The sequence below is a fragment of the Haliotis rubra genome, unplaced genomic scaffold (assembly GCF_003918875.1).
Source record: "Haliotis rubra isolate DU_JTF1 unplaced genomic scaffold, ASM391887v1 Scf90, whole genome shotgun sequence".
Lineage (NCBI taxonomy): Eukaryota > Metazoa > Mollusca > Gastropoda > Lepetellida > Haliotidae > Haliotis > Haliotis rubra.
In genome coordinates this window covers 1479393-1495436 of record NW_025767635.1, presented here as the reverse complement: position 1 = coordinate 1495436, position 16044 = coordinate 1479393, and the positions used below count along the sequence as shown (strand labels likewise).

At 45.7% G+C, this 16044-nt stretch overlaps 1 protein-coding gene and 1 long non-coding RNA gene across 2 annotated transcripts in view; both read left to right on the top strand.

The window, feature by feature from the left end:
• LOC124263952 (protein FAM135A-like) overlaps positions 1-11556 on the top strand; it is a 68810-nt gene extending 57254 nt beyond the window's left edge. The window contains exons 19-22 of the mRNA XM_046698679.1: positions 2942-3093; positions 4762-4872; positions 5805-5921; positions 9927-11556. Of these exons, the coding sequence (XP_046554635.1) occupies positions 2942-3093; positions 4762-4872; positions 5805-5921; positions 9927-10132 (586 nt within the window). The 3' untranslated portion in view covers positions 10133-11556. The remainder of the gene's footprint in view (positions 1-2941; positions 3094-4761; positions 4873-5804; positions 5922-9926) is intronic.
• Positions 11557-11723: 167 nt separating this feature from the next.
• LOC124263999 lies at positions 11724-13106 on the top strand. Its single transcript, XR_006895020.1, has 2 exons — positions 11724-11785; positions 11861-13106. It is a non-coding gene; the product is annotated as an uncharacterized LOC124263999 (long non-coding RNA).
• Positions 13107-16044: the final 2938 nt, after the last annotated feature.

Here is a 16044-nt window from a genome sequence, read left to right as displayed (position 1 = left end):
GTACCAGAAGACCGTTGGCTCAAGATCCAACAGATCATTCCACCAGCCCTACTCTCTCCGCTACCACTTCGACAATGGCAGAGCTTACTAGGTCTTCTAACATCAGCCCAAGACTTGACAGTCAGAGGCAGATTACAGTTATGTCCCTTACAGGTCTTCATCAACACACATCTCGACGACCTACAACCATTCAGTCTACCGAAACATCTCAGACCTCATCTACTATGGTGGACCAAGAAATCGAATGTCTGCGAAGGGATTTGTTTAGCAGAGCAGGAATTCAAAACCCATCTATATGTAGACGCCACCCAAGGTTGGGGAGCTCATCTCACCAACCGGACGGCATCAGGGTTATGGAATCAGCTAGAAAGCAAGCTCCACATAAACTCATTAGAGATGAAAGCTGTAATCAACGCCATAAGACATTGGAGCAACATTCTACAGAATGCGACCTAATGATACATACCGACAACTCGACAGTGGCGCTTCTATGTGAACAGGCAAGGCTCAACGAGATCGCCGAACCTTTTGACTTTAACCTTTCAACTGTTCGAATTAATCCAAGATCTAAATCTACATGTCAAAGCATGCCACATTCCCGAGCCAGGAATATACTAGCAGACGACTCTCTCGCCACATCTACCGTCACGACAGAATGGATGCTCAATACAGAGATATTTGCACAGATAATCAAGCAAATAGGAGCCACTAGTAGATCTATTCGCCACAAGATTCAACAATCAACTACCGACATTCGTGTCACCAGTTCCAGACCCACAAGCATGGGCAACGGACGCTTAAGCATATCATGGGAAGGCCTCAATGCGTATGCGCTTTCCTTCCCCCAGCAATAATACCTCAAGTATTACAGAAAATCAGTCAAACACAGAGCCTACAACTCATTTTGGTCGCTACCTACTGGTCGGCCAGAACGTGGTTTCCCATTCTAATACAAGAAATCGGTCAACCGCACTAGAGCTACCTAAGCTCAAGCTGTTAATACATCCACACACCAAACAGGTGCACAGAAACCCAGAAGTATTCAAACTTCACGTATGGACTGTATTAAAATGTGTTTAAACAAGAGAGGATATTCTACCAGGGCGCAAAAGCGGTCACGCTTTGCCTTTACGATACTCAACTCGTGAATCTTGTAATGCATTTTACAAGTGGCACAGTTTCAAAAAATTACGCAGCAAACAAGGGTTTTACAGCCAGAGATGCTACACGATCCTCAAGTGGCAGACTATTTGTGTTACTTTACGGCAAAACAAACATTTAAAAGGCTCGACATTGTCCACATATCTTGCCGCTTTAGTTCTGTGATTTCTATGAGAACGGGTGTTAAATTGACAAAAACACCAGAGTTACTGGCCTTACTACGTGCTTTCCCGGATTGAGGACCAAAGCGGAAGTTCCACTTCCAGCTTGGGATCTGAATGTAGTGCTACAACACCTCACAAGTGAGGATTATGAACCATTGGAATCGACAACCTTTGAATTTCTCTCACAGAAAACAATTTTCCTGTTATCGCTAGCCACGCAGCCAGAATATCTGAAATTCACGCTCTAGATTATGAGAGGATACAGTTTGATGACAATCAAAACACAGCACCTGGGATTAAGATGGGATTTCATCGCCAAAAATCAACTACCAGGCCAACCAGACAGGTTATTTCATCGCCCCTGCACTATCCTCGATTCTCGATCTCAAGATACATTGGACTTATCGCTATGCCCAGTAATGAGCTCTCAAAATCTATTTACGCTGCTCCAAAACAAGGCTTAAGATCGCTTCAGAAGATTGTTCATCCCGTTATCGCCACTAATCAGACAGAAGTCTCTCGTACCACCATATCTATATGGATAAGGACTGTCATTCTACGCGCCTACAAGGCAGCAGGACTGGACCCTCCAACAGCATCAAATCCCCATGAAATCAGGGCTTTGGCTTCCACCCTCGCCCTTCACGGTAACTGTTCATTGAATACAATTATGGAAGGATGCTTCTGGAAATCTAACATGGTGTTTGCTAATCACTATCTGAGAGATATCACCACCGAGGACGTCTCTGGCATTCACCATTTCAGTCCTTTGGTCCTCGCTCAGCAACTGACAGTCCCTCGTAGGCGTTAATATTCACCCCCACGAGATTATTATGTATATTATACATACATTATTTAGCTTATAACTCCACGGAGTTCTAGGGCTATGTATATATTTAGCTTAGGTTATTCAACCTTAAGCTCATACTGAGTTTTATGTTCAGTTGTACAGCTTCTCTATCAGAGTCGCTTTTATATCTATTTATATAATTTGGTATATCAGTATATGAGTAATGTAATACCCCAGTTATGGTAATATATAACCTATGGCTTATTATAGAGGAAATATCCTAAGTCAATGCCTTTATGAAGTTCCCGCAGGGGTTATTACAATATAAATTATTTAAATCACTAATTATAAATCCAAAGTATTCTGTTTATGCCCACCTCCACTCCGGAGGATTCTACAAGCAAAAGAGCATGAGTCAGGATAAGGAAAAATATGTAATTTTTTGAGTAAAATTGATATTTTATACTTATCCTGACTCATGAGGTTAGCCCTCCCATCCTCCCCACATAACACTTTGGATTTCCCTGTAAATTCAAGTGTTGGGCTCGCTAAATCAGGAGAGAGTGAAGCATGAGGCCAGAGGGTGGCGACACCTGTTCCCGCCCTTACGGCAGGGGAGGCAACTCTTGGGTGAGTACCAATTAGTGATTTTACATTGAAGGGAGCTTCAATTAAGGAGATACAAGTGTTCCACTATGTTCGCAAGAGGAAGGGGACAAGCAAAAGAGCATGAGTCAGGATAAGTATAAAATATCAATTTTACTCAAAAAATTACATGCTTGGGGCTATGAACCTAATTGTAAAGTGATGTCTTTTCATACTGCAGTTTCATTGGTCACTCTCTTGGAAACATCATCATCCGCTCGGCGCTGTCACAGCCACAACTCGCCCACCTGTTGCCAAAACTGTACACCTTTCTGTCTCTGTCCGGCCCTCATCTTGGATCTATATACAATACGAGCGGTCTCGTCAATATGGGTGGGTGTCTGTTGGACCATTAACCTTTCTTGGCTATTTGTATAATTAACGTACATGGAGGACAAGTGAGTGAGTGAGTGAGTGAGTTGAGTTTTATGCCGCATTCAGCAATTTTCCAGATATATGGCGGCGGTCTGTAAATAATCGAGTCTGGACCAGACAATCCAGTAATCAACAGCATGAGCATCGATCTGCACAATTTGGAACTGATGACATGTGTCAACCAAGTCAGCAAGCCTGACCACCCGATCCCGTTAGTCGCCTCTTACCACAAGCATGGGTAGCTGGACATCAATATTCTAACCCGGACCTTCACGGGTACATGGAGGACAAGCATGTCTCGTTGTGTATGGCACTGTATGTTGCTGTACAGAGGGTATGTTGCTGTACAGAGCGTATGTTGCTGTACAGTGTATGTTGCTGTACAGAGTGTATGTTGCTGTACAGAGTGTATGTTGCTGTACAGAGTGTATGTTGTTGTAGAGAGTGTATGTTGCTGTACAGAGTGTATGTTGCTGTACAGAGTGTATGTTGTTGTACAGAGTGTATGTTGCTGTAGAGAGTGTATGTTGTAGAGAGTGTATGTTGCTGTACAGTGTATGTTGCTGTACAGAGGTTACGTTGTTGTACAGAGTGTATGTTGCTGTACAGAGTGTACATTGTAGAGAGTGTATGTTGCTGTACAGAGTGTATGTTGCTGTACAGAGTGTATGTTGCTGTACAGTGTACGTTGTTGTAGAGAGTGTATGTTGCTGTACAGAGCGTATGTTGCTGTACAGTGTATGTTGCTGTACAGAGTGTATGTTCCCATACAGAGTGTATGTTGCTGTACAGAGTGTATGTTGCTGTACAGAGTGTACGTTGTAGAGAGTGTATGTTGTTGTACAGTGTATGTTGCTGTACAGAGCGTATGTTGCTGTACAGAGTATATGTTGCTGTACAGAGTGTATGTTGCTGTACAGAGTGTACGTTGCTGTACAGTGTAACGTTGTTGTAGAGAGTGTATGTTGCAGTACAGTGTATGTTGCTGTACAGTGTATGTTGCTGTACAGAGTGTATGTTCACATACAGAGTGTATGTTGCTGTAGGGAGTGTATGTTGCTGTAGAGAGTGTATGTTGCTGTACAGAGTGTATGTTGCTGTACAGTGTATGTTGCTGTACAGAGCGTATGTTACTGTACAGAGCGTATGTTGCTGTACAGTGTATGTTGCTCAATGTTATTCTTTGGGTTTCGATACCCAGGTCTCCCTGGTTACGTCTGTGTCTGCAGCATCCCTGTCCGCTGGCTGCACCAAGGTGTGAACTACAGGGACCTTCAGTGTTGACAACCACTTACTGCTGTCCTGTGAAGTACTTTTCAAGTAGTGTTGAACTACTCACTCAATGAATGGGTGACTGAATGAGTTTTGTCAATGTTGTGAAACATGCTGTGATATGTGTTGGACTGACTGTGATGGTTGCCATGGTTTCCATGTAGTGTACAGTTGTACTGGGCCCAGCAAGCCAGTCAGTGACCAAATGGACTGATGGTCGGACGGCTTGCATCTTGCCTCGCAATTTTCATAACTGCGCTGTCTCAATCACTCAATCACTTACATTCCTTACATCATACAGATGGGATATTGCTGGTCTGTTCATCTGGTGTTTGCATGTATTTGTGTCTACAGGAATGTGGTTCATGCAGAAATGGAAAAAGTCTGGGTCCCTGCTTCAGCTGAGTATGAAGGACCAGCCTGACCCGCGCCAGTCCTTCCTCTACAAGCTCAGCTGCAAGCCAGGTACGCAACACTTAATTCAGTGCCAGTTTCAAAGTGTTTATAGGAATCTCCAAATATTCTTACAATACGATCTTCTAACACTTGATTGCCTTTTTACTGAAACTTGTTTCTGAATCCACAGGTTTAGTTTGATTTATAAACTTTAAACTATAAGTAGTTTTGTGTTGTCGTTCTTCCTAGTGGTCCTCCAAGCACAATCCCCCAGGAGTTTTCTCTCCTAACAGAAATCTCATAATTTTTCCTAGTGGTCCTCCAAGTGGAGTTATCCACAAGAGTTATCTCCCTTATCAGGAAGCACTCTAAACCTCATAATTTGTCCTGGGGTAAGGAAGGTCCTCTGGGCTATCTGGTCCAGTGTGTGGCCCTGCATCAGAAGAATGGAAGATCATAACAAATGATCAGTGAAGAGAAGGACAACACTAAACCATGGACTAGAAGGTTTATTGTTGTTGTTGATAATGTTTCACTGTTGCAGGATTGATCTGTAGAGGTCCACAGCTTAACTTACCACAATGATTTCTAACTTTTTCACAAATCTTGAGCCAGAGGGACAGAGCTTGTGAAAGACTTAAAATAAGCTGGGTGTTCTCAATGGCCAATCCAGTCACGGCTGATAAACCTCACCCACTAGCTACCGTCTTAGTTTGGGATGTTAGCTGGGACAAACAGTGGCTAATCGCTATGGTATATCAGCTAGCATAACTTAAAGTTCAACCCATAATCCAAAAGGCATAGAGTTATTGTAATTCTAAAACAATTTAGATATGAACAAAAGAATAGTTAAAATTCATAACTGTAAATTACATGCAATGCAAAAATACTTTTGAAAGTATGGAAATCATAAATTAAATTTAGACCCCTAGGTTCAGATACAAATCCCAGGTCAAACTTCATTGACATGAAATAATATATTATTGTTCCTCATGTTCCAGTCCTCCAACATTTCAAGCATGTGCTGCTAGTTGGTTCCAATCAAGACCGTTACGTGCCCTATCATTCATCACGCATTGAATATTGCAAAGCTGCTCAGCGGGATGGCGGACTCATGGGTAAGTGGTGGGCCGAGGGCTTGGCCAGGGAGGAGTGGTGTGCAGGGGACATGGCTAGTCTTGAGTGGCGTGCAGTGTGTGTGGCTAGGGGTGAGTGGTGTATAATGGGGTGTGTGACTAGTCTTGAGGGGGCGGTGAGGTAGCCCAGTGGTTAAAGCGTTCGCTCGTCACTCCGAAGGCCCGGGTTCGATTCCCCACATGGGTACAATGTGTTAAGCCCATTTCTGGTGTCCCCCGCCGTGATATTGCTGGAATATTGCTAAAAGCGGTGTAAAACACAACTTACTCACACTCACTAGTCTTTGAGTGGTGTGCAGTGGGTGAGACTAGGGGTGAGTGGTGTGCAGTGGTTGAGACTAGGGGTGAGTGGTGTGGAGGGGACATGGCTAGGGGTGAGTGGTGTGCAGTGGGTGAGACTAGGGGTGAGTGGTGTGCAGTGGGTGAGACTAGGGGTGAGTGGTGTGCAGTTGACATGGCTAGGGGTGAGTGGTGTGCAGTGGGTGAGACTAGGGGTGAGTGGTGTGCAGTGGGTGAGACTAGGGGTGAGTGGTGTGCAGTTGACATGGCTAGGGGTGAGTGGTGTGCAGTGGGTGAGACTAGGGGTGAGTGGTGTGCAGTTGACATGGCTAGGGGTGAGTGGTGTGCAGTGGGTGAGACTAGGGGTGAGTGGTGTGCAGTGGGTGAGACTAGGGGTGAGTGGTGTGCAGTGGGTGAGACTAGGGGTGAGTGGTGTGCAGTGGGTGAGACTAGGGGTGAGTGGTGTGGAGGGGACATGGCTAGGGGTGAGTGGTGTGAAGGGGGCGTGGCTAGGGGTGAGTGGTGTGCAGTGGGTGAGACTAGGGGTGAGTGGTGTGCAGTGGGTGAGACTAGGGGTGAGAGTGGTGTGGAGGGGACATGGCTAGGGGTGGTGTGAGTGGTGTGAAGAGGCGTGGCTAGGGGTGAGTGGTGTGCAGTGGGTGAGAGACTAGGGGTGAGTGGTGTGGAGGGACATGGCTAGGGGTGAGTGGTGTGCAGTGGGTGAGACTAGGGGTGAGTGGTGTGCAGTTGACATGGCTAGGGGTGAGTGGTGTGCAGTGGGTGAGACTAGGGGTGAGAGTGGTGTGCAGTGGGTGAGACTAGGGGGTGAGTGGTGTGCAGTGGGTGAGACTAGGGGTGACTGGTGGTGTGGAGGGACATGGCTAGGGGGTGAGTGGTGTGCAGTGGGTGAGACTAGGGGTGTGAGTGGTGTGCAGTGGGTGAGACTAGGGGTGAAGTGGTGTGCAGTGGGTGAGACTAGGGGTGAGTGGTGTGCAGTGGGTGTGGCTAGGGGTGAGTGGTGTGCAGTGGGTGAGACTAGGGGTGAGTGGTGTGCAGTTGGTGGACTAGGGTGCAGTGGTGTGCAGTGGGTGAGACTAGGGTGAAGTGGTGTGCAGTTGGGTGAAGACTAGGGGTGAGTGGTGTGCAGTGGGTGATGGCTAGGGGTGAGTGGTGTGCAGTAGGTGAGGCTAGGGGTGAGTGGTGTGCAGTGGGTGACATGGACTAGGGGTGAGTGGTGTGCAGTGGGTGGGGGCTAGGGCTGGAGTGGGTGAGTGTGGGTGTGCAGTGGGTGAGAGGCTAGGGGTGAGTGGTGTGCAGTGGGTGAGACTAGAGGGTGAGTGGTGTGCAGTGGGTGAGACTAGGGGTGAGAGTGGTGTGCAGTGGGTGAGACTAGGGGGTGAGTGGTGTGCAGTGGGGTGAGACTAGGGTGAGTGGTGTGCAGTGGGTGTGAGACTAGGGGTGAGTGGTGTGCAGTGGGTGAGAGACTAGGGGGTGAGTGGTGTGCAGTGTGCAGTGGAGTGAGACTAGGGGTGAGACTGGGGTGAGTGGTGTGCAGTGGGTGAGACTAGGGGTGAGTGGTGTGCAGTGGGTGAGACTAGGGGTGAGTGGTGTGCAGTGGGTGAGACTAGGGGTGAGTGGTGTGCAGTGGGTGAGACTAGGGGTGAGTGGTGTGCAGTGGGTGAGACTAGGGGTGAGTGTGGTGTGCAGTGGGTGTGACTAGGGATGATGGGTGAGTGAGTGGGTGTCTAGGGGTGAGTGGTGTGCAGTGGAGGTGAGACTAGGGGTGAGTGGTGTGCAGTGGAGTGTGAGACAAGGGTGGAGTGGTGTGCAGTGGGTGTGACTAGGGGTGAAGTGGTGTGCAGTGGGTGAGACTAGGGATGAGGTGGTGTGCAGTGGGAGGTGTCTAGGGAGTGAGAGGAAGATGCAGTGGACCTTAAAGGGCGTGACTAAAGGGGTGAGTGGTGGGAGTGCAGGGGCGTGACTAGGGGTGAAGTGGTGTGCAGTAGAAGCATGGGGTGAGGGGGTGGCTAGGGGTGAGTGCTGTGCTGTGCAGGGTATGACTAGGGGTGTGAGTGCTGTGCAGGGGAAGTGGTGTGCAGGGGGTGAGACTAGGGTGAGTGTGCAGTGGGTGAGACTAGGGGTGAGTGGTGTGCAGTGGGTGAGACTAGGGGTGAGTGGTGTGCAGGGGGTGTGACTAGGGTGTGAGTGGTGTGCAGTGGGTGAGACTAGGGGTGAGTGGTGTGCAGTGGGGTGAGACTAGGGAGACTGAGTGGTGTGCAGTGGGTGAGACTAGGGGTGAGTGGTGTGCAGTGGGTGAGACTAGGGTGAGAGTGGTGTGCAGTGGGTGAGACTAGGGTGAGTGGTGTGCAGTGGGTGAGACTAAGGGATATTGATGGTGTGCAGGGGAAGTGGCTGGATGATGGTGTGCAGTGGGTGAGACTAGGGGTGAGTGGTGTGCAGTGGGTGAGACTAGGGATGATGGTGTGCAGTGGGTGAGGGATGAAGTGGTGCTAGGGGTGAAGTGGTGTGCAGTGGGTGAGACTAGGGGTGAGTGGTGTGCAGTGGGCATAGCTAGGGATGATGGTGTGCAGTGGGGTGAGACTAGGGGTGGTGTGGTGCAGTGGGTGAGAGACTAGGGATGATGGTGTGCAGTGGGTGTAGCTGGGGTGATGGTGTGCAGTGGGTGAGACTAGGGTGGTGTGAGTGGTGTGCAGGAAGTAGCTAGGAGATGATGAGGTGTGCAGTGGGTGAGACTAGGGGTGAGTGGTGTGCAGTGGGGTGAGACAAGGGATGATGGTGTGCAGGTGGGTAGCTAGGGGTGAAGTGGTGTGCAGTGGGTGAGACTAGGGGTGAGTGGTGTGCAGGGGGCATGGCTAGGGATGATGGTGTGCAGTGGGTGAGACTAGGGGTGAGTGGTGTGCAGTGGGTGAGACTAGGGATAATGGTGTGCAGTGGGTGAGACTAGGGATGATGGTGTGCAGTGGGTGTGGCTAGGGGTGAGTGGTGTGCAGTGGGTGAGACTAGGGGTGAGTGGTGTGCAGTGGGTGAGACCAGGGATGATGGTGTGCAGTGGGTGAGACTAGGGGTGAGTGGTGTGCAGTGGGTGAGACTAGGGGTGAGTGGTGTGCAGTTGACATGGCTAGGGGTGAGTGGTGTGGAGGGGACATGGCTAGGGGTGAGTGGTGTGCAGTGGGTGAGACTAGAGGTGAGTGGTGTGCAGTGGGTGAGACTAGGGGTGAGTGGTGTGCAGTTGACATGGCTAGGGGTGAGTGGTGTGGAGGGGACATGGCTAGGGGTGAGTGGTGTGCAGTGGGTGAGACTAGAGGTGAGTGGTGTGCAGTTGACATGGCTAGGGGTGAGTGGTGTGGAGGGGACATGGCTAGGGGTGAGTGGTGTGCAGTGGGTGAGACTAGGGGTGAGTGGTGTGCAGTTGACATGGCTAGGGATGATGGTGTGCAGGGGGCGTGGCTAGGGATGATGGTGTGCAGTGGGTGTGGCTATGGGTGAGTAGTGTCAAGGGGGCGTGACTGGGGGTGATTGGTGTGCAGGGGCATGGCTGAGAGTGTAGGGCATGACTAAGTAAGCTCAGACACCATAGTCTAACTGTTCAAGGAGGAATTTATCCCAAACTCTCATTTCACCACCCAGACCCCGCCTGCATAGCACTGCACTGCACCTCATACTCACCCTGTGTTTTTCTTTGTTCAGGGTCGGTGTACAAGGAGATGGTGGAGAACACCCTCAAGCCAGTGGTGGACAACCCAGGATGTAAGCTGATCCGCTACGATGTGTTCCATGCACTGTCCAGTACCGCCAACACCATCATTGGACGTGCTGCCCACATTGCTGTCTTGGACTCCGAGCTCTTCATTGAGAAGTTCTTGACTGTTGCAGGTCTCAAATACTTCAAATAAGTGGCTCTGAAGGAGAGTCAGAAATGGCTAGTTAATTAATACGAGGCTGGTGCCCCGTAAAGACATCAAATCTGTGAGGCTGTAAAGACATAAAGTGATGGCAGTTTATAACAAGATGGCATCTACAGATGACAATCCCAACAAGTTGAGAGATTTGTTCTGTACTTATATATTTACATTTATTTTTACTGAATATTTGACTCTGTTATATTAGAATTTTGTGATACTGATGACATTTTATAGACATTCTATACGCATGCTTTACTCCATGGATATCAAAGGTCCAGAAACACCAGGAAACCTGTGAGTGCTTGCTGGAGATGAGAAAAACCTTCGAATATTATTCCTGGCGTTCCCAAAGACTGGAACATTGCTGAAAGTGTAAGAGAAACACCTCACTCATTCTCAGAGCAGGATCAGGTCTCTGTGGTGGCTCAAGACTTGACAGTATTCATTCTGCAGGTTGTGTTCATTTTATCTCTTAAGATCATTTAGATGAAGGCAGCCATATTTGTTCTGAGATCTATTGATCTACAATAAGAAAGTTCATTACAGCTTGTAAAGTTTTTGTCAAGATGTTTGTTTCAATGAAATGCTGGACGTTCCATCACCCTGTTACATATGTACTCTCTACATAACCACTGTCTGGCTGAAGGTAGCACTGTAGTTCCACATACATGACTCTCTGGTGGTATTACGTCATCAGATAGCTGCCTTGACCTTGGTACCTCACATGACCTTGGCATCCCATGTTCAACTCTCCAGCTCTGGGTTCAGTCATATAGCAAAGGTCTAGTTCACTGTTATTTCAGAAACGTATTATAGAAGCAGCAAGGACAATAACAAGATATCTCAGTATGTATTACCTGGAAGCATACCAGTTTCTTTCTATCACTGCAATCAAGTTATTGTATTCCGTGTTTCAAACTGAAGCATCACAAGTCAACAAAGAAAATTGCACCCAAAAATACTGATCACTAGTTTACAGCAAGGCTTATTTTAACAGAAAATACAATTGTAAGTGATCATATTTGATAATCTTTCATGGGAGTATTATCTTTTTAGACCGAGTTTGTAATCTCACCTGAATCAAACAATGTAGGAAGATATTCTTCATGTTCAATCAAACAACAATGCATGATTCAATGCAGAAAGAGGTATTGGTGTTGGACGTATTGTCCATGGATGTCCGTCTGTGTGTTGGGTGTCTGTTCAACATCCACATCAAAGGGAGTGTATTTTTTATTATATTTCCTGTAGTTTAATATGACAAATTAGTATCATATTCACTCAAGAATAGGAACATTACATCATAGGTAATCAGAATCCTAGTAGACAACTCCTGACTGGTTGCCACGACAACAAGTCAAAGGGTTGGCTCGGTGGGATGGAGAGGCAGTGATGTAGGGGTGGGATGTGATGATGTAGGGTGGATTGGTAGGGGTGGGATTGAGTAGGGGTGAGATTGGTGATGTAGGGGTGAGATTGATGTAGGGTGGGATTGATGATGATAGGGGTGGGATTGAGATGTAGGGGGTGGGATTGAGGTGGTGATGTAGGGGTGGGATGATGTAGGGATGATTGATGTAGGGGTGAGATTGAGGCGGTGATGTAGGGGTGGGATTGAGGTGGTGATGTAGGGGTGGGATTGAGGTGGTGATGTAGGGGTGAGATTGAGGCGGGGATGTAGAGGTGGGATTGAGGCGGTGATATAGGGGTGGGATAGAGGCGGTGATATAGGGGTGGATTGTGGTAAGTTACATTAGCCTGAGTAGATAATAGTATCACTTTCCATGTATTGCTGGACAGGGGACGGTGCCATGATGGAGGTCGGAATAATTCTGTTGTTTTCAGCTTGTGTTTATTGTGTCCATGTTTATGTTTTACACTGTATTCAGGTTGGAGAGTTATTTATTAACCAATGGAAATGTATGAATTTGATGGAATGATTATTTAATAAAATGTACATAGGATGTGTCAACATTATTCTGTGTATTGGATTGTATATAAATGACATGATTGTCTCTGTACTCCAAAACAGACTTCTCAAGTTTTGAATTATTAGATTCTGTACTCCATGACAGATGAAGTCTGTGGAGGCTAAACCTGATGAGAGACGTGTACGAGGGTTGAGTTTACCAGTTCTTTACAGAAACAGAGACTAGTTACAGTGTTGTCATTATGAAGTCTGTATCTAGACGAGTGTCTGTTTCTACTTACATGTGACCCCAGTGTCTAGACGAGTGTCTGTTTCTACCTACATGTGATCCCAGTATCTAGACGAGTGTCTGTTTCTACTTACATCTGACCCCAGTGTCTAGACGAGTGTCTGTTTCTCTCTACATGTGACCCCAGTGTCTAGACGAGTGTCTGTTTCTCCTTACATGTGACCCCAGCGTCTAGGCGAAAGTGTCTGTTTCTAAGCATCTGACCCCAGTATCTAGAAAGTGTCTGTTTCTACTTACATCTGACCCCAGTGTCTAGACGAGTGTCTGTTTCTTCTTACATGTGACCCCAGCGTCTAGACGAGTGTCTGTTTCTACTTACTTGTGACCCCAGCTGTGATAGCTGCAACTACCTGTACTTAATGACACTGGCCCTGGTTAGGAAGTTTACTGCACAGCCAAACATTTCTCCCTTGTTTTACGGATTAACCGACTCAGTGTGTTTTTCCTGTTTCTTACATTCTGTTTATTTAAACTGCAACAATACGAATGTAACGACAGGGAAAGGTCTTTATTAAGTATGTTAACTTGTGCCCAGTGTTTTATTTTTGCAATATGATATGATAAACCAATCAACCAGTGCACAGTTGAAGCTGAACGTTCACATACTTGTTCCACTAGTGATGACACCCAGTTAATCAACCAGTTCTAATTCATACTGAAAAAAACTTTGGGGGCATTTGCCATTTTTGAAAAGATATTTATGATGATTTCTAAGTCAGTTTTTTTAATAAATTGTTCTGAAATTTGGTGTTTTGTTAGTTGTTTGATTCAACACACCTCAGTAAATTCTGTTCATTGCATTGTTTATGTTTTTGTTCTAGTTTAGACCATGCTCTAATTCTCCTAACATGCATATATTCTTGTGTATACTAGTATGTCTGGTCTGACACACGGAGAAGGTGGAACTTTGGTGTGTGTTTCCTCACAGGAGTTCTTGTGTTGTTCAGACCATCAGGTTTTTGTTTAGTCTCTTGCATTCATGTAGGACATATTTCGATATCAGTCCCGATGACAGCTTCAGTGACCGTTGTCTACAAACTGTTGCCTGTTGCCGAGATCTGGGTGAGCTACTGAAGGGAGCACTGATTCTCCTGTGTTGTACTGTGAATGAAAGAAAATCAGTAACCGTGAGAGAAATGGTTTGTTGTATAAAACATTTCAGCAGTTGGTTATACGGCTAAGAGAAGCTGTTTAGATTAGTTACTTTATTTGTGTAATAGTTATGGAGTCAGTAGGAAGGTCTGTCCAGCCAGAGGTAAGGTTGGGAGATTGGATTACGGTTTGTATCAAATGTTGTAAGTGAACTAACACTTAAAAGTATAAGAATTTACCAGTCTAAGTAAACATAAGCTCTGTATTATTCGTTACACTGCTTTACTGAGTCTAACAAACCCTGGTAGAAGGTGTTCAGCTAACCTTTTGAATTGACCAATCAGAACACAGCTTACCAAATCGCGAAATTTAACATTCACACATACCGTTTGAACTTTTACCTCGAAAAAATATGAACTCGAACGATTCCAAATGCTATTTTCCTCACAATCGCTTCTGAGTGATACACATGGAGGATGCCATTATTCTCAACAAGGAGTAAATAGTCACTGAAAATAGCAGGGTTTTTTTTTCAATATTCCAGGATGTCATCTTGCGGAAATATGAGCTAATCGTAACCATGACATCAGCAACCCCTAAGTGTTTTATGTGGGTTTGCCATTTTGTAACTCCCGCCAAACCCTAAATAGTAGCCGTTGTCTGATTGGTTAAATCCATGTGGCCGTCTCGCGTTAGATTGGATAGCCATAGGTTGCTCAAATGTTAGCTGACGTGCCCTTCTACTAGGGTTTGTTAGACTCAATATAGCAGTGTAACGAATAATATAGAACCTATGTTTACTTAGATTGAAAAGATTACAATGTTTGTTTTGTAATAATGTAAATGAAGTAAACTTGAATCGGTATAAGACACAGTAATGAACAATATATGAGAGTGCCGCCAGACTCCACAACATCCCTTCTGTTTTCCATGTTTGATGTTTGTTGAGTTGCAACACAGTTTGTGTCCTGAGTAGGTTACCTTCCTAAAACAGCTTCTCTACAGTTCCATTCAGCTTTAATTAAGTTGATGACTGAAATAAAGCTGACAGATGTCAAACAGATGTGTGATATTTTGGCCAGTTCGACTGCTGATGCTTTAAACAATGTTAACCTAATTCCAGATTTAGCAACATTCCCGAAGAATATCATGTACCCAGCTTCTTTACACACCCCACGCCAAAGTAACTTCAAATATAAACCAAAGGCTTCTGGTTTTGTTATCTTGTATAAGTGTTTTGTGCATAGGTATGTTATACAGACAAATATTCATAGAGCAGTTTCCCCTGCCAAGACGTGTGATATGTGCACCTGACAGGAGTTGTCCAAGCCGGCTGACTCACCTGTACAGGTGTCCCCACAGACAGTTAAACATGGTTAGTTGCACTTTATACTTTAGGTCTTTGAATGGCATTAAGATGTGATACAACTAAATGGGAAAGTGTAATGATGTCAACATCTTTATTAAATGGAATACACCATGGCAGAGTATAGTCTTACTCCTTCATAAGACAGATGAACTCTTCTCGCCTGATGAATACGTAAGAATATACTCCACCCAGACCATTGTGTATCAGGTGATAAGGAAGTTGACATCCACAAAGTTTCATCTTTCAGATGTTGTTCCCGTTAACTGTCAGTTTCTGTTTCTGATTCTGTTTTCTGGTGACAAACAGGAACCACTTTGTTTTGGCCATGTTAACTCTCTGTCAGTGTTTCCATCTCGTCTTGGGAGACTTCTTTCCCATTTCACACAGAATTTATTTATCTTTTTCATCACATTTTGTTTAGATATCACTATTTTCATTATGATGTTATGTGTATATATAGAAGCATCTGTGTGGCCATGGACCAGTGTTCCTTGTTAAGCCGAGAGTCTGCCTCAGTCTGTATCGTACCAAAGAACTGCAGCAATTGGCTGCTTTAGACAAAGCTGAGTTAACCACATCTGTTGACACACAGGAACATACTCTTTGAACCACTTTTCTGTTGACACACACGAACATACTCCGTTAACCACTTATCTGTTGACACACACGAACATACTCCGTAAACCACTTATCTGTTGACACACACGAACATGCTCCTTTAACCACTGATCTTTTGACACACACGAACATGGGGCGGTGGGGTAGCCTAGTGGTTAAAGCGTTCGCTCATCATGCCGAAGGCCCGGGTTTGATTCCCCACATGGGTACAATGTGTGAAGCCCATTACTGATATTGTTGGAATATTGCTAGAAGCAGCGTAAAACCATACTCACTCACTCACTCACACACGAACATACTCCTTAAACCACTTATCTGTTGACAAACACGAACATATTCCTTTAACCACTTATCTGTTGACACACACGAACATATTCCTTTAACCACTTATCTGTTGACACACACGAACATACTCCTTTAACCACTTATCTGTTGACACACACGAACATATTCCTTTAACCACTTATCTGTTGACACACACGAACATATTCCTTTAACCACTTATCCGTTGACACAAGAACATACACCTTTAACCACTTATCTGTTGACACACACGAACATACACCTTTAACCACTCATCTGTTGACACAAGAACATACACCTTT